This window comes from Procambarus clarkii, chromosome 59 (genome assembly GCF_040958095.1).
Source record: "Procambarus clarkii isolate CNS0578487 chromosome 59, FALCON_Pclarkii_2.0, whole genome shotgun sequence".
In the NCBI taxonomy this organism is placed as follows: domain Eukaryota; kingdom Metazoa; phylum Arthropoda; class Malacostraca; order Decapoda; family Cambaridae; genus Procambarus; species Procambarus clarkii.
Window position 1 is genome coordinate 10226174 of NC_091208.1, and position 21639 is coordinate 10247812.

Genomic DNA, 21639 nt, shown 5'->3' on the forward strand with positions numbered 1-21639 from the left:
GGAGACTTCAATCTACCCAGTTTAAAATGGAGAATAGTAAACAATAACATTATAGCAGAAAATCAACCTGGAAATAACCAATCACAGGTCAGAGAACTACTGAGATTCTGTGACAAATTCTCGCTCAGTCAGCAGATTACAGAACCAACTAGGAACGAAAACACGCTGGACCTGATATTCACGAACAATGAGGAGCTAATCAGAGACATTACCGTCTCAGACACTACGTACTCGGACCACAAGCTCATTGAAGTGCAAACTAACATTAATAACGGTCGTAGGCCCAAGAGAAACAACAAGCTAGAAGGGTTATTCAATAAATTAAATTTTAATAATAAAAGGATAGACTGGGAGAAAATAAACAGGGAACTTACAAACATTCAAAGGGAAAATGTTCTAGCAAATAAAAATCCTACACAAGAAATAGAAAAACTGACTTCTGAAGCATATGAAGTCTGTCTGAAACATGTTCCTTTGAGGAAAGCCAGAAAGTGGTCAAATGTAGAAAGAAAACGCAGAAGACATTACAAAAGAAGGAAGAAATTAACGGAAATGCTTCAGCAGACATGACTCTCCATACAAAGAAGAAATAATTTAAACAGGGAGATTGAAGAAATCGAACAGAGACTGAAGCATTCATATCAGACTGAGGAAAGGTAACTAGAACAGAAAGCAATTCAAGAAATAAAGAAAACCCCAAAATATTTCTTCACATATGCTAAATCAAAAGCGAAAACCACTGCCAGTATTGAACTATTTGTATTAGTGAAGGTTCATACACTGAGGATGACAAAGAAATTAGTGAAATCCTAAAAAAGCAGTATGAGGACATGTTTAGCACTTTGAAACACAACATGAAAGTGGAAGATTCGGACAATTTCTTTATGAATGACATCCTAACACCTGTAAATATAACTGATATCAACACGAGCGTAGCAAATTTTGAAGGAGAAATTGACAATATGCCCATACACTCAGCCCCGGGTCCAGACTCATAGAATTCAATATTTATAAAGAAATGCAAAGTGCCAGTAGCACAGGCACTCAGTATATTGTGGAGGAAGAGCTTGGGCACAGGGGAGATACCAGATGCGCTTAAAGCAGTAGACATAGCCCCTTTACACAAGAGAGGTAGCAAAGCATTGGCAAAGAATTATAGACCAGTTGCACTAACGTCCCACATAATAAAGGTATTTGAGAGAGTGATCAGGAGTCAGGTCACTAGATTCATGGAAACCAATGACCTCCACAATCCAGGCCAACATGGATTTAGAGCAGGAAGATCATGCCTCTCACAGCTACTTGACCATTATGACAAAATCACTGAGGCATTAGAAGAAAAACATAATGCAGATGTTGTATACACAGATTTTGCAAAGGCATTCGACAAATGTGACCATGGAGTGATTGCACACAAAATGAGGTCAATAGGTACAACTGGTAGAGTAGGCGCTGGATACTCAATTTCCTGTCGAACAGAACACAAAGAGTAACAGCTAATCAAGTAAAATAAGTCCGAGCGCAGTTAAAAGCTCTGTACCTCAAGGTACAGTCCTTGCACTACTGCTGTTCCTTATTCTCATATCAGATATAGACAAAAATACAAGTCACAGCTTCGTGTTATCCATTGCAGATGATACAAAAATCAGCATGAAAATTACCTCTGCTGAAGACATTGAAAAACTACAAACAGATATTAACAAAGTTTTCGATTGGGCAGCAGAAAATAACATGATGTTTAACGGTGATAAATTTCAGGTAATCTGATACGGCTAAAATGAGGATCTGAAACATAATACAGGGTACAAAACACAATCGAATCTGCCCATAGTAGGAAAACAGCATGTCAAGGATTTGGGAATAATGATGTCCGACGACCTAACGTTTAGGGAGCATAACCAAGCAAGTATTGCATCAGCCAGAAAAATGATAGGATGGATTACGAGAACCTTCAAGTCCAGAGATCCTATCACAATGGCTGTACTTTTCAAATCACTTGTGTTGTCCCATCTTGAGTACTGCTCTTCCTACTCTGGTGAGTACTGCTCTGCAGTACTCACTTCCCCCTTCAGAGCAGGAGAGATTGCTGAAATAGAGGGAATACAGAGAACATATATGGCATGCATTGACAAGATAAAGCACCTAAATTATTGGGATCGTCTCAAAGCTCTCCAAATGTACTCACTAGAAAGGAGACGAGAGAGATGCCAAATTATATACACATGGAAAATGCTGGAGGAACAGGTCCCAAATCTGCACAGTAAAATAACAACATACTGGAGTGAACGACATGGAAGAAAATGCAGAATAGAACCAGTGAAGAGCAGAGGTGCCATAGGCACAATCAGAGAACACTGTATGATCAGAGATCCACGGTTGTTCAACGTCCTACCAGCGAGCATCAGAAATATTGCCGGAACAACTGTGGACATCTTCAAGAGGAAACTAGATTTTTTTATTCAAGGAGTGCCGGACCAACCAGGCTGTGATGGGTATGTGGGCCTGAGGGCCACTCCAAGCAACAGCCTGGTGGACCAAACTCACAAGTCAAGTCTGGCCTCGGGCCGGGCTTGGGGAGTAGAATTCCCAGAACCCCCATCAAGCAGGTATCAAGCAGGGTCTGGGGCTCCCCCTTTCCCCTCCCTGGGAGGGGGTTGCGCAGACAGCGGCACGACGATATGATGACGTCATGTTAGTTTGCTAATTTTCATTTGAGGAGTTCTGTCCACCTCTTTGGCTTTCGGTCGCAATACTTTTACCAGAATGGGGGTTTGTTTTGGGGTGCCTACCTTTCGGGGTGCCTGTCCCGGTCGGTGGCAGACATAGAATGCTCCCAACCACAGGGGTATCTCTATAGGCCATTGCTCCTCATGCCTCTCTAGCGGGGGCCAGGTTCTGGCTCGTGGTCCCCGATAGACAACAACTCCATGCATTGACTGATGCCAGACATATATACATATCCATCCAGCCTGGATAGCTCCGGGGGAGCCTCCAGGACTCGCCCAGAAAATGGTGTTTCATTACAATCAACGCTGGCTTTTTATCACAGTCAGGGGTCTTTTGTAATACAGTCATCAATAAATATTATCAGTTACATATTTATTTTGACTTTTTAAGTGATGCTGTGATCATAAGCTGAATAGCAGTGCTGTTAGCTCATGCTGTGTGCACCACCTTGGTTGCTCACTCAGTACTGTGGCTCTCACACTGGAGAATGATGCCTTTTTTTTTTTTAATGGCGTCTGTTTACACGAGCCCTGAGGAAGCTGATGTGAACCAAGTGTAGCCACGGGTAGCTGGTAGGTAGGTAGGTAGCCGGTCGGCCGAGCGGACAGCACGCTGGACTGTGATCCTGTGGTCCTGGGTTTGATCCCAGGCGCCGGCGAGAAACAATGGGCAGAGTTTCTTTCACCCTATGCCCCTGTTACCTAGCAGTAAATAGGTACCTGGGTGTTAGTCAGCTGTCACGGGCTGCTTCCTGGGGGTGGAGGCCTGGTCGAGGACCGGGCCGCGGGGACACTAACGCCCCGAAATCATCTCAAGATAACCTCAAGATAACGGGCCATTTGAATCGTGGCCGGCACCCTCGGTCACATATGTATGCCATGAGCAGCTTAAGGGTTAATGTGACGTGTTCACAGATAATATGATTAAGAGGTCCTTTGAAGTATTTACAATATAGGTTTTATAATTTACAGGATGAAGACATTACAACTCAAGAAACCCTGGAGCGAGCTGGGGAGGTTGCAGGACTTACTAAGGACCAGCTTGCGCACATTCAGGAGCACATGACACAAGAGGTGACAAAGAACCGTCTCAAAACGTACACTGAAGAAGCTGTTCAGTATGGGGTATGTGGCCTTAAATTGTACCTGTACCAGAATGGGTTGTAGGCTCTTGTTATTCATAATCATATTGCTTTAGAGGGTGCATATTGTTTTGAGATTGTAGATATCTTGTTTGAATGCTAAATATAATGTTGAAATTATGTAGTTACTTTTATATTATACTAATGAGGGCCTGCGGGCCGCTCCAAACAACAAACAGCCTAGTGGACTAAACTCTTCCAAGCTTGGCCTCGGGCCGGGTTTCGGGAGTAGAAGAACTCCCAGATCCCCATTAAGCAGGTATCAAGGTATATTTTCTGGGTAATTGGATGCTCTGTCTTATTGGATGCTCCTGGCATGTCAAGGAAAATAAGGACTTCGATGGGGGGAACTCCTTGTGGCTGTCTGAAGATATCTCGCTGAGAGTGCTCCCACTTACTAATTCACATCATGTGCAGAGTTCTGTTTGGCCTATCATGGACCAGAATCTAGCCCTCTCACAAGATGCAGAGAGAAGGTGATACTCTGCTACTGTCACTGGGAAAACATCTAGAAAGTCAATGTACCAATACAGACAACTGCTGGGCTCAAAAACCCAGTAAAATAGGTACCTGGGTGTTAGTCAGGTGTCACGGGCTGCTTCCTGGGGGTGGAGGCCTGGTCGAGGACCGGGCCGCTGGGACACTAAAAAAAAAAAAAAAGCCCCGAAATCATCTCAAGATAACTTCAAGATAACTTGAAACTAGCTCGAACTCGAATAATTTTCCCCCATGTTTATTTTGTAAAGGAACATGAGCTGTCGTTTCAAGATGCTGTAACAAACTGGGCTGTTGTAAGAATTATCCAGAGTGGTTTATCGACAAAAGAGAATGGGAAGCTGAGCCGCATGGTGACCTGACCCCCAGGGGAATTCGCGGTGGAAATAACCAACGCTTTGTTCATAGCTGCGTAAAATGAATCATCCTATAGTATTCAGTAAATTAGAGAAAATTAGCCTTTATTCATTTTGCATTAAAATTGTATTGTATAATAGTACTGGATACAATATCAAGAGTATTCTAATTATTGAGTTTAAGTCACCATCAGTGACGTCACGAATCAGATCTAACTTTTGAGGCGGAGTGACCGGCGGTCATAGGTCATCAGGGGTTGACAGGTCTACTATTTCTCAAAGTTTTAATAACCATTTTTGTGATCGGGAACAGCTCTGCCGTTAGATGTTTGTAATTTAATTCAGTAAAATAATTCAACCAGTCTGGATCAATTAAGTACAACAGAGTTTAATTGTTATAACTTAAACCTTGCTAGTAACTGGGTAGAACTTTGACTAGGCGGAAGGATACAATGTTCTGTCTGGGGGAGACCAGACAAGGAAAAGATCAGTGTGGTCACGGAAGCAGCTGGGATAAGAGGTCAACATCTTACCTCTCCCCTAGACCAGCCAAGACATCTAGCTGGTCGCCCAAGGTATAGTTGCTATTGTTAATTATAGAAATAGTCTTCTCATTTGCCACTCAGGTCAAGTAGGGAGTGTTAAAATAATAGGGAGTGAACATATTTAGATTTTGTTTTAGTTTTCTTTTAATAAATTAAATTTGTTATTAATTTGCATTTTATTGTTTCCATGTGTTTTATGTGTATACTTGTCCTGGTCACGTGGTCCACACGAGGCAGAGTTGCATTGGGCGCCGATTCTAACATCGAATCGGAATTATCATTACCGTGTAATTTATTCCACACTCAAGGTCATCGTTTATAGTGGGGATCAAGCCCCTAGGTTGATTAATTAGCGTGATCGATCCAGACCTCGATCATTGCTCTTGTATTACTGGTCTGGTGGTGGCAGCAGAGGTGACTCTAGGGTTTTGTTCAGAGCTTAGGTCACGTCATACTGGGTGTAGAATCCTAAGTCGGTCAATCGTTTTAGGACCACGTGGCGTGGAGTTGGCTTTGGTAAAAGTTTTGGAGTCCCTGGGTTTAGAAATAAAAGTAAGAATACGGGTAGAGGGAGTAGAAAGAAGGAAGTAAAGAGAGAGGAACCCGAACCCGTGTTACAATGGTGCACAGCGGTGGTTTCAACAATTTTGGTTGAAATTGTTGAAAGGCTCACGCGTCTAGCCGTTCGAACACGTGCGCGGATGCTAAGGAGACAGCCGCGGGCCAGGATTAGCAGTGCGCCCCACAAGTGCGTTTGAGTGGGGATTGGCGAATCTTGGGTCATGCGGGCTGATATGATTAAGGTTAGTTAGTAAGATTAGAATTAAAAAAAAATAGATTTATTGAAAAAGAGACCGCTCCGAGTTGATTGGACTGGGTACCATACTCGACCCATTGCAATTAATTCAGAGGTGTTGGGAGCCGCCATACTCTCAACAGCAGTTCCTTGAGGGCTGTCGGGGGCGGATATATCTGTGGGACGCCAGTAGATAGTCCGAGGGCGTTATTAGACGACCCAAAACGCTAAGGAAAAACGTAATCCGTGAAGGGCGTTGCGGCCTCCGAGGGACGGACTAGTAAACTACCTAGCAGCGATTCAACAACTAAGTGATCGCACACTTAGTGGAGGTTGAGTCGTCCCTAGTCATAATTGTTGCTGAAAGCTGCGTGTCGCTCTGTTGGAACCTAGATGGTGTGGCCTCTAGGCTAGGTGTGGTACGGCGAGCCGGTAGGAACAATTATAAGATTAAGTCGAGTGCAGTTTTGAATTAAGTATACTTAAATTTATAAAGTAATTTCAGTTTATTTGCGTTGTTCTAGATTAATTTTTTTTTCCCCTAAATTCAATCCCCGGTTAAAAAAAAAAATTTTTTTATCAAAGTGTTTAGCGTTTTCTTGCATATTAGGCTAAGTGCGTACATTTTTTTGCTATTCCCTGTTGTATTAGTCTAAGTCAGAGGCGTTGTTAATCCTCTGGACTTAGGGCTATTGGTCGGTCACTATAGTAAGTGAAGGAGTTTAAGGGATAGTAAAGTTGCGTGTAAATGTTATTTGTCCGTGGAATATTTCTAAGTGTTTTGGGATAAGTTTTCGTCTAAGTCAATGTCGGAAACTCGTTAACTGTAATTAATTTGTATTCGTGGGTCACGTGTATGATCTGGGTATCATTAGGATTCTCCAGTCGATGCGAATGATATTTTCTAGTTTTTACCAGTAAGACGGTAAAATTGTGTTTGTAGACTTAGAATTCTGTTTTCAGTAGAAACGTAGGTGAAAAATTTTCTAAGTCCAGCTTGGGCTAGAATCTGACTTTTTGGCGAAAATTCGAATTTTCATGTTTTGTGTATATTCTGGGGCCAGTATTACTCTCTAAGTGCGCGCAAGGGACGTAATTCTGTTCGTAAAACATTAAACAGTGATAATTACATTTTTGCCGAATTTAGTTATTTTTCGAGAAAATCGTGTCGTAATTTTGTCAGAGTCCATTTGAGGTGAAAATCTCGGATTTTGACGGAAAATCGAATTAGTGAGTGTTGAAACCGCCCGAAGTGTCAGTATTGTTCTGCATACAACGTCAGTAGTAAATAATAACGTATTTATATCTGGGAACGAGAAACCCAAATTTGTGTGAATTAAAGGAGTTTTGTGATATTTGGGGTGATAGAATATTTTTCCCTCGGAGTCAGAAAAATTGGCAGAGTCCAGCAATTGAGTAAAAACGCAGTTTTTGATAAAAATTCAATTTTTAGTAAGCATTTATAGGTCCTGGGTGTCTATATTAATCGCTAGAGCGGTTTATTAACGTAAAACTAGTTATTTTTCTTCAGAACAAAAATTTTGATTTTTCAGCGTTTAAGCGAAAAAGCGCGGGACTTAGTTTTTTTTTCAGCGCGGCTGGTCCCGCTCCATCAGTCATCAGTGGCCACGCTGCTCACTTCAAGCGCGTTTAGTATTCAAGTACAGTAAATATTCTTTATTAATCCATCACGAGTGCTGTGCGTTAGTTGCGTTATCATTTAAATTGTTTTATATAAATTAGATTCTTTAATTTTTTTAACGTAAAGGACTTAGGTTTCAGCAAGAGAACTGCGGGATATTCACGGGCAGACACGAGTGCGGGGCAGACACTCATTCATTGGATTCACTTCAGCGATTCTCTCGATAAATCGTTGTATTACCTATTTTGGGAATCTAGTAGTTTTCTCTTAGAATAGAGTTGTGATTTTTTGTTTGTGTAAGATCACGGTTGTAGTGAGTCCGGGTCGAGGGTGTACTAAAGGGTAGTTTAGAAGAGACGTGGCACACCAGGAATCACAGAAAATGTTTAACCCAGATAATGACCAGTCAGTAGGGACCAGTGGGAATGGGAGTGTAGAGGATAGAACCTCTTCCGACACCACTGGGGATCGCTCAGGTAGCTCAACTGGCACCACAGGTGGGGTCAGTGGGACTGAAGCGACGAGTTCACGGGTTCTGCATGGGACTGGGCAGTCGAGGGTATCTTTCCATCCCTGGAGAGATACTATTATTGACATGAGTGGGGAGTCTTGCGAGGAGTCGTCCCATGAGTGGGGAGAGCCGTCTTGGGTTCCCCCACAAATACCATCGACGCCATGCCAGCAGGGTAGACAGGGGGCCTCAGTTAGTATGGCAGGACGTCCCACTTCGCTCGTTAGAGAACAGCAACCCGTTCAACGGGAACATGAACAACCACACCAACAGCAGGAACTACCCAACATAACACCAATACCACAGCACCCACAACACCTAGGTACACCTCATCCGTCACTACAACAACCCCAACCCCACCTCCCATACCTACCCCATCCTCAATTCCCATACCCATACCCATTCCAACCCCAGGCCACCCCATACCCATTCCAACCCCAGGCCACCCCATACCCACCCCAACCTCAATCCACACCCCAACCCGAGGCCACCCACACCATACCTCAGCCTCAACCCCAACCTCAATCCACACCCCAACCCGAGGCCACCCACACCATACCTCAACCCCAACCTCAATCCACACCCCAACCCGAGGCCACCCACACCATACCTCAACCCCAACCTCCATCCACACCCCAACCCCAGGCCGCCACAGCCTTAGACAGGCAGATGCGCACGGAGACGCCGGGCACTCAGTTGTCGCCATACGTAGAGGCGTTAAGTAAAGGCGAGGGAGCCAAGCCGAGGAACTGTGGCGCGGGTTCATCAGGCGGGAAGCAGCCCTCAGCTGCAAGGTCGAGCCACCCTGCGCGGGGTAACAACAGAGATCCGCGGAGGTGTTACTCCTGCTGGAAGCGCGGGCATATACAGAGGGATTGCGAAGTCACTCCTACGAAAGCATGAAAGCAGGCTCCTAGTGATGGCAGGCCTACTTTTGAGATGAAAGTGGAAGGTGTGAGATTGACAGCTTTTGTTGATACAGGAAGCCAGGCGACGGTAATTAAAAAGTCAGCCTTCAGCAATTTTAAGTATGCACGTCTTCAACGTTGCGCAAAGACATTAACAGCGGTCAATGGGGAGAAGATTGAGATCGTAGGTCAAGGTACAGTTAATTTTGAGATTGATGGGGCATTGCAGCCTCACACATGTACGATCGTAGAGAACCTTGATTTTCCTGGTCACATCTTAATGGGAACTGATTTTCTGTCGCGATTTGATTATTCCTTGTCTGCTCAAAAAGGGGCTAGGAACTGCAGGTTGCAGTTGGGACAGACTTCCTACCCAGTGGAGATGATCGACCATCCCCCGGTTGTAGCTTCAATTAAGAGGAAGCTGAAATATAATGCGCACTATCCAAAATTGATTTTTAAGTCTCTTCCAGACACAATTAAGAGGTCATGCGCATTGCATGCATTGACCAAACAGAGTTGCCCACCACATTCTGTTAAATTTATTAAAGTAGCCGTGGGACGTCACATACAACCAGGTACCACCCTTCAGGTGGCTGGGAGATGTGATAGTTTATTAATTCCTCATCACTTAGTTGTAGTGCTCGATAAAGGTGCACTCATTCCAGTTGTCAATCTTTCACATAAGACTTTTCGCTTCAGGGCAGGTGATAGGGTATCTCAGGGAACCATGGTGGAGGACACAGAAATCTTTCACCATGAGTCAGCTGAGACGCCAGCCGTCACTGCACAATGTAGTGCACTGAATATGTTGAAAACTAAAACACCATCCAAAGTACAATACGAAACGAGAAATGTTGCACAGAATGTAGAGGAAGTAGAAAAATTAATTTCAGCACTTGATTTGCAACATGTTGCACAGGCGGATAGGAAGGCACTGAGAGGAGTTTTACGAAAATTCCCGAAATTGTTTGCGACAGAGGATGACCAGATTGGTCTCCTTGATAAGATCGAGCACACCATTCCAACTGGTGACCATTTGCCGGTGTACACAAGACAGTGGAGGTTGCCGGAACAGGCAAAGAACATTATCAGGGAGGAGTGCCAGAAAATGTTGAGACAGGGCGTGATAGAGCCTAGTACGTCACCGTGGCTCTCTCCTGTTGTGCTAGTTCGGAAACCGGACGGTAGTTATCGTTTCTGTGTTGACTACCGGAAGGTGAACGAACTAACTAAGGGTGATGTGTATCCGTTGCCCCGAATACAGGAGATCATAGATCAATTTGGTGCTGCTAAGTATTTCTCAACTCTTGACGCAAAATCGGCGTATTGGGCGATTCCGGTGGCAGAACAGGATAGGGAAAAAACAGCATTCTCGGATGGTAGGCACACTTATCAATTCCGTAGGATGCCGTTTGGTTTGAAGACAGCGCCTTCGTCGTTTCAGAGGGCCATCAACTTTATCCTTAGTCCGGTACTGGGTAGGCATTCTTTAGCGTACCTGGATGATGTTGTGATATATTCCAGGACGTTTGAGGAACACCTACAGGACTTGACTGAGACTTTGAAATTGTTAGATCAGGCAGGTTTCAGGCTGAATGTTCAGAAGTGCACCTTGGCGGCTCAGAAATTCAAATTTCTGGGGTTCCAGGTGTGCCCAGACGGTATCCGACCTGACCCAGATTCTTGCCGCGCCATTGCTGACATGCCTATTCCAAGGACAGCAAAGGACGTGCGTAGGTTTTTGGGGGCGGCCGGATATTTTCGTCGTCACATTGAAGGTTTCGCTGGCATTTCAGCACCCCTGACTGATCTGACAAAGAAAAATGCGAAGTTTGTGTGGAAATCAGAACATGACGAGGCCTATCGCAAACTGAAAGACCAACTAATCACGACACCGGTATTGGCTATTCCTGATTTTGATAAAGAGTGGGAAGTGCACACTGACGCCAGCGGTATAGCTATTGGCGGGTGCTTAATTCAGCGAGACGCAGATAATTTACCCCATCCAGTAGCCTATTTCAGTAGGAAGGTCAAAGGACCTGAAGTTCGTTATTCAGCTACGGATCGGGAGGCACTGGCAGTAGTAGAATCAGTTAGGTATTTCGAGCCTTACCTATTTCAGCGGCATTTTGTAATCTACACAGACCATCGAGCGTTAACACACATATTTAAGAAGCGAACAAAATGCCCACGAATGTCACGCTGGTCTCACGAACTTTCGGCCCACTCATTCCAGATCTTGTACAAGCCTGGTCCAGCACATGTTGTGCCAGATACGCTAAGTAGAAATATAGCGGCAGTTCAAATTAATGAAAACATTGAAACCATTCCATCGGATAAAATGAGAGAATACCAGATGAACGAGCCGAGATGGAAAGAGATTATTGAGTATTTAGAGGGAGGAAAATACCCCAAAAAGAAAAAGAATTTACCTATACATGATTTTGAGATGAAACAGGGCGTCCTGTATTATGTTAATAGCCAGAATGATAGGGCAGTATTTCAGCTAGTTATTCCGGACGCGTTGCGGTCATCAGCGTTAAAGCTTGCGCATGCTTCAAAAATTGCAGGGCATCCGGGGATCTTTAAAACGCACTTAAAAGCAAAGTCTCTATTTTATTTTCCAGGATTACTTTCTGAGGTAATCAATTTCGTGAAGTCGTGCCCTCGTTGCCAGAGGAGGAAAGGTACCCTTAAGGTACAAGCCCCACTTCAGGAATTTCCTGAAATTCGTGAACCGTTAGATCGTGTGGGGGCCGATCTGATTGATTTACACCACAGTCATTCAGGAAATAGATATGTGTTGGTGCTAGTTGACCATCTGTCTAGATACACTACACTAGTTGCATTACCTCAGAAGGATTCTCGTACGGTTGCAGATGCATTCTTGCGTAGGTTCGTTACTGTATTCGGACCTCCTAAAGTTTTAGTCTCTGACCGGGGTCAAGAATTCAATGGGAATATATTTAGAGAAGTTTGTAAGATTTTAGAGACAACTTCGGCTTTTACAACAGCCTACCACCCACAAGCAAACGGAATGACGGAACGGACTAATCGTTCAGTCAAGGATATGCTTGCAATCCTTGCTGAACATGATGCAAACACCTGGGATGAACACCTACCCTATGTTCAGTTCGCCTTGAATACTGCCATCCACCAATCAATTAACACCCAACCACTTCATTTGTTTACTGGTAATTCATGCAATTTCCCCTCAGGTCTGCTTAACAGACATAATGTTGCATACGGGGAGGACTATCCTTCAGAGGTCCTTGGTAAAATGAGAAATGCATGGAATATTGCAGCTGAAGCGTCCAAGAAGGCACGGACTCGGTATGCTCATTTTTATGACAAGAAAGTGCGCCCTCTTGAGTTGAAGGAAGGAAGCCTCGTATTGAGAGTGAATGAGGCTGCGCCCGCCAATCAGAGCAGGAAACTAGCTCCGAGGTGGCGAGGACCCTATAGAGTAATTAAAAGGGCGGGGCCGGTTAATCTTGTTATAAAAGGAGTGTTCGAGGACCAGGTGGAAAGGACAATTCACGTAAATAAATTGAAACAATATCATGCTAGAGAGGAATTAGAACTGCCTTCAGCGGGTCTAGTTCCTGACCCAGCAGTGCTGACTCAGGGCTTCACCGACGAGTCAGAAGATGAGGATGACCCTCTGTCATCGCTCATCAGTAGTCAGGTGCAGTCTCGCCACCCTATGGTGACGAGATCTCGCGCGATACAGTAAAGTAACTTCCTTGGTTAGTATAATTTAGTGTTCATTAGATTTTCCTGTAAAGGCAATGAGATGTACTATGTCTATACTTGACTCAGGTAGCAACTTTTACCGTGCTCTGGGGTTCCACCTCCACCAAACCCAGAGTATATCTATGCTTCCGCTGTGTTGTGTCTGTCTGTTCCCAGGTCTGATTGGTACACCGACCCAGTTGTTCCAGCCACACGTGAACTCTTGTCTGTAAAGACCGAGGGGGGAGGCACGTTACACAAAGCCCTCCCCCCACTAGACCCAGTAACCCATACATCAGTTACTTTGGGGATGAGTGACTGTCCAAGAGTCACCCGGCCGACGCCTCACGTCACTAACGAGGTTGTCAGGGCCAGCGAGCTGTCCACATTATAGCAGTCACCGGAGGTGCCATACAACGCCGGGGTAGCTGTCTCGAGATCACCACTACCCACCTGCTGCGTCATCAAGACTGCAGTCATTCCAGCAGTGTTGGAGGAGAGGTCAAGAAATGGAAAGCACGTAGCAGTACTCAAGAATTTCGCCGGAAGATTAATGATTACGTCATCTGAAGTAACAAGAAAGCAGAAGTAAGGCGGTCACAGGTGGAAGGCACGGTTTCCCTACAGAGTACCGGGACTCGCCAATAGAAGGTCGCAAAATTGTCTCCTTTGGCCTAAAGTCGGCGGTACGAGGGTATGCACAGTTGGTGTTTACGGCCTAGTAACCTGGTGACATCAAGAAACGCCTGAGATGACGTGAGCAATGATGGAAGACGAGATTCACCTGTTCTGCAAACAAGCAACCCGCCTCTACGACCTTCTAACATCACTCCTGCTAGGAGACACCGTTGGTACATCCAGTTCTGCTCTGCTGTGGTCATCTGCGACGTCAAGTTTAACATCACGACTGCCGTGTGAACTGTGATTGATATGAAGGCGTGTGGACTGTCGAGAGCAAGATTAATGGCCGAAGTAACAGTATTCTACAGCTGTCACTTGGCACTCCGCTCTACTACACTCTGTCGTCATTCAGGAGTACCGGATGGGAGTACAAGAGGACCAGGTATTGATGTCTACACATGGGGAGAAGCAAGATCGACACCGTCATCGTCAGCGACTACATTCAGCATCCAGCAGCATCGATTTTTTTTTTCTCGTTTACTCAATATGAACAATTGATACAAACAACAAAGTGGCTCTGAACATCTGTGTAAAGAACATCTGGACACTTTTGTTTAAATGTTGAAAAACAGAGTTAGAATCAATTCTTTATAAATGTTGAAAAACAGATTTAAAATAATTCTGGTATAATATATGAAAATTTAACTATAAATTGGTCAGTAATCAAAATCGAAGCCCCTGTGTAATTGTCTCAGCCCAGAACAAACGGTTATGGAAAATTATGTTGTGCTATTTTTTTCAGAATGTTTGAACACAGGAGAGGCGGACCAATATAAACATTGACACTTCTAGTGAGTGAGAACACTTGGCTGTACAGTCAGCTGAAACCTGTGATATAGTATAGGAATTTTTTTTTTATATTTTTAGATACATGAAATAAACGTTAGGTGTGTTCCTTAACATGTCAAGGTTGACATTGATGGGGAGTGGTTAGTACACGGATGTGTACCTGATAGTTCCGTAGTACGCTCCCGGATGACTGAAAGTTCAGTCTGATGATATAACTTTAATGTTTATGTTTGAGCACGGTGTGGCCGGCTCTAGAGGACACATGGACTTGGCTAGTGAAGAGCCAAGAGAGTTTAATAGCTAGTTTTTGATGGTAGAGTAGGGACGTGTTATTTAGCTATGTCAGTAAGGATAGGATGTATGTTTCCTGATATTAGAGGATTGCTGTCAGTTGACAGCTGAGAAATTTATGAAATATGAACATGTTCATTATGATGTTGGACTATTATTTGTCAAATTTTATTAGTTAGGTTAGCTTTTGTTTGTGGCATGAGTTGAATTGTGGGTTTGGATACTAAACCTCGTGAATTTTAACAAATTAACAAGGTTTACTAAGTGCTTGTGCGGGGGGGTTGTAACAAACTGGGCTGTTGTAAGAATTATCCAGAGTGGTTTATCGACAAAAGAGAATGGGAAGCTGAGCCGCATGGTGACCTGACCCCCAGGGGAATTCGCGGTGGAAATAACCAACGCTTTGTTCATAGCTGCGTAAAATGAATCATCCTATAGTATTCAGTAAATTAGAGAAAATTAGCCTTTATTCATTTTGCATTAAAATTGTATTGTATAATAGTACTGGATACAATATCAAGAGTATTCTAATTATTGAGTTTAAGTCACCATCAGTGACGTCACGAATCAGATCTAACTTTTGAGGCGGAGTGACCGGCGGTCATAGGTCATCAGGGGTTGACAGGTCTACTATTTCTCAAAGTTTTAATAACCATTTTTGTGATCGGGAACAGCTCTGCCGTTAGATGTTTGTAATTTAATTCAGTAAAATAATTCAACCAGTCTGGATCAATTAAGTACAACAGAGTTTAATTGTTATAACTTAAACCTTGCTAGTAACTGGGTAGAACTTTGACTAGGCGGAAGGATACAATGTTCTGTCTGGGGGAGACCAGACAAGGAAAAGATCAGTGTGGTCACGGAAGCAGCTGGGATAAGAGGTCAACATCTTACCTCTCCCCTAGACCAGCCAAGACATCTAGCTGGTCGCCCAAGGTATAGTTGCTATTGTTAATTATAGAAATAGTCTTCTCATTTGCCACTCAGGTCAAGTAGGGAGTGTTAAAATAATAGGGAGTGAACATATTTAGATTTTGTTTTAGTTTTCTTTTAATAAATTAAATTTGTTATTAATTTGCATTTTATTGTTTCCATGTGTTTTATGTGTATACTTGTCCTGGTCACGTGGTCCACACGAGGCAGAGTTGCATTGGGCGCCGATTCTAACATCGAATCGGAATTATCATTACCGTGTAATTTATTCCACACTCAAGGTCATCGTTTATAGTGGGGATCAAGCCCCTAGGTTGATTAATTAGCGTGATCGATCCAGACCTCGATCATTGCTCTTGTATTACTGGTCTGGTGGTGGCAGCAGAGGTGACTCTAGGGTTTTGTTCAGAGCTTAGGTCACGTCATACTGGGTGTAGAATCCTAAGTCGGTCAATCGTCTTAGGACCACGTGGCGTGGAGTTGGCTTTGGTAAAAGTTTTGGAGTCCCTGGGTTTAGAAATAAAAGTAAGAATACGGGTAGAGGGAGTAGAAAGAAGGAAGTAAAGAGAGAGGAACCCGAACCCGTGTTACAATGCTTACATGGACCAAATAATGGCCGAGTGTTGTGGCTACTTGCCTAGTGCTTTGAACATCATAAACAGCATTGTGTTCACTGGTATCTGAACATTATACACAGTGTTTATCACAGTCAAGCTCTTCTGTAATACAGTGGTACCTCGGAATACGAGTGTCCCTGTATACGAGTTTTTCGGAATACGAGCAGGATTTCCTTGGAAAATTTGCCTCAGAAGGTGAGGGTGTTGATACGCGTACAGGCCGACCTAGCACATGCTGGTACGGCGATCGTCGCCTCTCACCCCTCGGTTTACCAGTGTCTTGCGCCCAGTGACTATCCCGCGTCAATTCCACTAGGAATTTCAGTGTTTTATTGGAGTTTTGGTCATTTGACCATAAAAGTTATTATATATCTCACCATGGGTCCCAAGAAAGCCAGTGGTAAGAATCGAGGCAAGAAAGCGCATGTGAGGATGACAATAGAGGAAAAACAAGAGATCATTCGGAAGCATGAAAATAGTACACGTGTTGTTGAACTTTGTAGGCAGTACAGCAAAGCCACGTCAACGATATGCACTAAGCAAGAAAAAGGACATTATGAGTTCTAAAGTAGCAAAAGGCATAAGAACAATCATGAAACAAAGACCACAAATACTTGAAGAAGTGGAAAAGTTGTTATTAACCCTTCAATTGCGCATCGCATCATATGATGCTTTGACCGACTTGCAGTAAATTGCGCATCGCATCATATGATGCTTTGGAGTACTACGCAAGATTTAAACGGCCCGCGGATACACGGGGTTCACCACACCTTCATCAGGGCTCTTGTAAACAGACGCCATTTTTTTTAAAAAATCGTGGGCCAAACTCCCGGGTGTTAGGGGCCTCAGTATTGAGTGAGCTACCAAGCCTGACGCACGCAGCATGAGCTCACAGCACTGCTGTTCAGCTTGTGACCACAGCATCGCCTAAAAATGCCATAATATACTTGTTCATGCTATTATGTAGCGATGGTATTATTACAGAAGACCCCTGACTGTGATAAAACTGACCAGGGTTCTGATAATAGCAGGATTGTGGTGATATTTGGCGCTGTGCGCCATGGAGGGAGGAGTAATGCTGTGGGAGGGAGGATGGTGGCATTGTCTTTTGAGTGTGTGTGGCCACCTTTTATTGACTGCACTCACCATACCAGCTTAGTGGTTCACTATGGTGAACACAAATGTAGATACTTATATATAACGTGTGTATAGTGTGAGATAATAGCAAGAGTAGGAGGTTGGGAGCCGCCATTTTGGTGAGGGAGGAGCGTCGTCTGCAGGACTTATCATGTTTACTGATGACCACGATGGTCTTTGGACACCATACCAGTTTACTTGTACAAGTATGGTGAATAAAACAGGTAGATATTTATATATAATGTGTGTATATAGCGTAATAACACCACAAACAGTATTGTTGTAGGAGAAATATTAGTGCGTCTGGCCTTGAGGGCGGCCGCCACCAGCGGACTGTGTGAGTAGCTACGTCTCTCTGCCTTTATTCACCATACAAGCTTAGATGTACAGTTATGGTGAACAAAACATGTACTTATATATAACGTCTGTATATAAAAGCAAAAACAGTATGATGGGTGGAGAATGGTGGCAAGGCAGGTGAGGTGAGGTGAGGGAGGGAGTGGCAGCCAGTGGCAGCCAGTCACTGCCTGCCCCTGCCACTCAGCATACCAACTTAGTGGTTTGTCATGGTGAACAAAACATGCAGATACTTATATATAACCTGTGTATATAGTGTAATAACCGACAAAGTATTTGTTCACTGTTTGATGAACATAATTGAATCAACAATACGCACACCATATTTTTCAGTACAGCGATGATTCACTCATTTTATTATATAAATATATCACACTACACACTATTGAATAATATTACAGCAAAAAAACTACGAAAAATCAATCAGAGACATTGAAATAATTAGGTAATTATCTCTTTGTGGAAACTCTGGCCTGACAGCTGGCGATCAACAGACTGCCTGGAACGCACGCTCAGTCAGCGCCTGATTTTTGTCACACTTCCCCGCCCTATAGTGGGCAATATATGCCACTTACGTTTTTTTTATTATTTTTCCCGTGATCAGTGAACACAAATTAACAGGTTAGGAAGATTTTTTTTTTTTTTTTTTTTTTTTTTTTTTTTTTTTTTTTTTTTTTTTTTTTTTTTTGCTATGCGCCTGTGGGTGTCAAATGGTATATAGCTATGCGCCATTTAAGGGTTAATTTGGATACTCAACAAGGAGTTAGCGGGTGATAATGTTTCAGAGGCCATCATTTGTGAGAAAGCCAGGGTATTGCACGAAGACCTTGTAAAGAAAACCCCTGGAACGAGTGCAGATACGATAGACTTTAAGGCAAGCAGGGGATGGTTTGAAGAATTTAGGAAAAGAAGTGGTATCCATAGTGTTACAAGGCATGGGGAGGCAGCCAGCTCAGACAAACCAGGAGCTGAAAGATTTATTGAAGAATTGAAAGAGTTTACAGAGGCTGAGGAATACCTACCGCAACAAGTGTTTAATTGTGATAAAACAGGACTGTTCTGGAAAAGATTGCCTAAGAGGACATACATTACCAAGGAGAAAAAATCCTTGCCCGGACACAAGCCTATGAAAGATAGGTTTACGCTTGTGCTGTGTTCTAATGCGAGTGGCGATTTAAAAATTAAACCCTTGCTAGTGTATCATTCTGAAAATCCAAGGGTTTTCAAACAGTATAAAGTGCAGAAACACCAAATGTGTGGGATGTGGAAGGCTAATAAAAGGGCATGGGTGACTAGGATATTTTTTTCAGAGTGGGTGAATGAAGTGGTGTGCCCTGTCATAGAAAGATATCTGCAGAAGAAACATTTGCCACTCAAGGCCCTGCTTCTCCTCGACAATGCTTCTGCTCATCCTCCAGGCTTGGAAGATGAATTGATGCACAGATACAGTAAATTTCTCACAGTAAAGTTCTTTCCCACCTAACACCACTCCTTTAATTCAGCCTATAGACCAGAAAATCATAGCGAATTTTAAGAAACTTTATGAAAGGGCACTTTTCCGGAAATGTTTTGAAGTGACTGAAGCCACAAACCTCACTCTCAAAGAGTTCTGGAAAGACCATTTTAACATTTGTAGTTCTTTAACTCATTGACAAAGCCTGGCAAAAAGTGACTGAGAGAACCCTGATCTCTGGCTGGAGAAAATTATGGCCCAAATGTGTGACAGAACTAGACTTTGAGGGGTTTGTGCCTGTAAATGATGCGCCTATTGTTGAGGAAATTGTTACTCTAGGCCGGTAAATGGGCTTGGAATTGGATAGTGATGATGTGGAGGAGTTGGTGGAAGAACACAAAGATGAACTGACCACCGAAGAACTCCAAGCTCTTCAAAAGGAACAGCAAGAAGACCCAGCTGAGGATGTTTCTCCAGTGGAGGAGGATGAGGCAGTACAGAATATCCCTTCTGCAGACATTAAGAAGTGGTGTCAGATGTGGGAAGAGATGCAAACTTTTATTGAAAAGACCCGCCCAGAGAAAGCTGTAGTGGGCCGTTGCCTTAATTTTTTCAATGACAATGTGATGCTTCACTACAGAGACAGCTTGCGAAGAAGGGAAAAACAAGCTTCCATAGACAGATTTGTTGTGAGACAATCGAGCAGTGAGTCACAACCAGGACCTAGTGGTATGCAGGCAAAACGTGCCAGGGAGTGCACACCAGAAAGGTCATCACTGCCTGATTTTATAATGGAAGGGAACTCCCCTTCCAAACAGTAACTCCTCTCCATCCTCATCACCGTTAATACATCCTCCCCCTCCTCACCATCTTCCATACTCCTACAGCATTCATCAGCAAGGGTAAGTAATAACTTGAACATAGTTTTGTAGGTTTATTTAGATGAATTAGGTATAAAATTTAGTTTGAAGTGAGGTTTTTGGGTAGTCAGGAATGGATTAATTCATTTCCCATTATTTCTTATGGGGAAATTAGCTTCGGAATACGAGCTGCCTCCAGGAACGGATTAAACTCTTAAACCGAGGTACCACTGTGCTACCAATGCAAAATAATAGCAGTTTCATAAATATTTTGTAATTTTTTAGTGATGCTGTGGTCACAAGCTGAACAGCAGTGCTGTTAGCTGGTGCTGCATGCACAAGCCTTGGTAGCTCACTCTGAACTATGGCCTTCACACCCAAGAATGGTGCTCACGAAATCTGAACATAATTACTCACCCTATCATATGATGGGATGCGTGCAGTTGAATTGAAATTGAAATAAGTTTATTGAGGTAAAATACACACAAAGGGATGAGGTAGCTCAAGCTATTCTCACCCTGTTCAGTACATCGTGTTAATACATATATAGACACACATCACAAACAATAAACATATTACCGAACATTCTGAGAGATAAACATATACATTCCTCCTTTACACAAGTAGTATGGTATCAGACGTACATACAAATACTTTTATGACCTAGGTATACTGTATAGACAATTTGCAAGAGACATGCAGATAATTCAACAAAAGATTGCAGTCTTGGTGCAAAATTCTTATATCTCTCAAGAATATCATCAACCTTTCCGTTGTGACACACCCAGGCTATTTGCTCAGGAACAGTCCTTATCTCAGTGTTTCTATATACATTAATCAATGGACAATCAAGAACATAATGGGCAAGGATGTGAGACCTTAACATACCACATAGTTTATACTTCGTGTCATTATCATGAACACCTATCCAATATTTTCAGTAGTATTTGTACCCAAGCCTGAGCCGCATGTGCACAGTCACTCCAAGCATTTCTCCTTTTACCATAAGTGAAATGGGTGTTTTGACTCACATGTAGTGTTGCATGGTTTGACTTCTCTCATACATTATACCTTTCCTCTCCACTTCTGCCTGTGCCTAAATATTTCTGATTTTGCTTCTTATTTGTCTCATTGTGAATTCACATTCGATGTCAACTTGTGGTTTTGATGTGGCATGTGTTTGGCCAGGTCATTCGCCACCTCGTTGAGCACTATTCCAACATGAGATGGAATCCACATGAATTTCACACTATGACCTTTCAGCTGTATCTCAGTTATTCTTTTCTTACAATCCTCAACTATGGACATGAAGACTGGGTTTCGTCTGTTTAAGGAATCAAGTGCTCCTCGGCTATCGACAAATACAAAATCATCTTTGTTGTCATGATGTACTTCCTCCAAACACGCCAGAATGGCCTGCAGTTCAGCTTGTGTGGATGATATATAATTACTAAGTCGGAGTTTAATTTTCCTGTCCAGTCCCAAACTCACTATACTGTATTCCCATGTGTGCAGTCGAAGGGTTTAGTCACTTATCATCTGGACTAGTCAGTTGTCATGTACCTTTCACCAAATTTCATTATTTTTTCTCTCCCTGTCTTTTCTGTGTGGAGCCCTTTTGGCTCCCTGGAGCTATTGGGCTAATATGCAAAGCATTAGACC

At 43.2% G+C, this 21639-nt stretch overlaps 1 protein-coding gene across 1 annotated transcript in view; it reads left to right on the forward strand.

Annotated features, from left to right (window-relative positions):
* Nucleotides 1-21639, forward strand: part of LOC138353670 (glutathione S-transferase kappa 1-like) — a 97719-nt gene that overhangs the window by 40256 nt on the left and 35824 nt on the right. The window contains exon 2 of the mRNA XM_069306860.1: nucleotides 3699-3851. Coding sequence (XP_069162961.1) covers nucleotides 3699-3851 — 153 coding nt within the window. The remainder of the gene's footprint in view (nucleotides 1-3698; nucleotides 3852-21639) is intronic.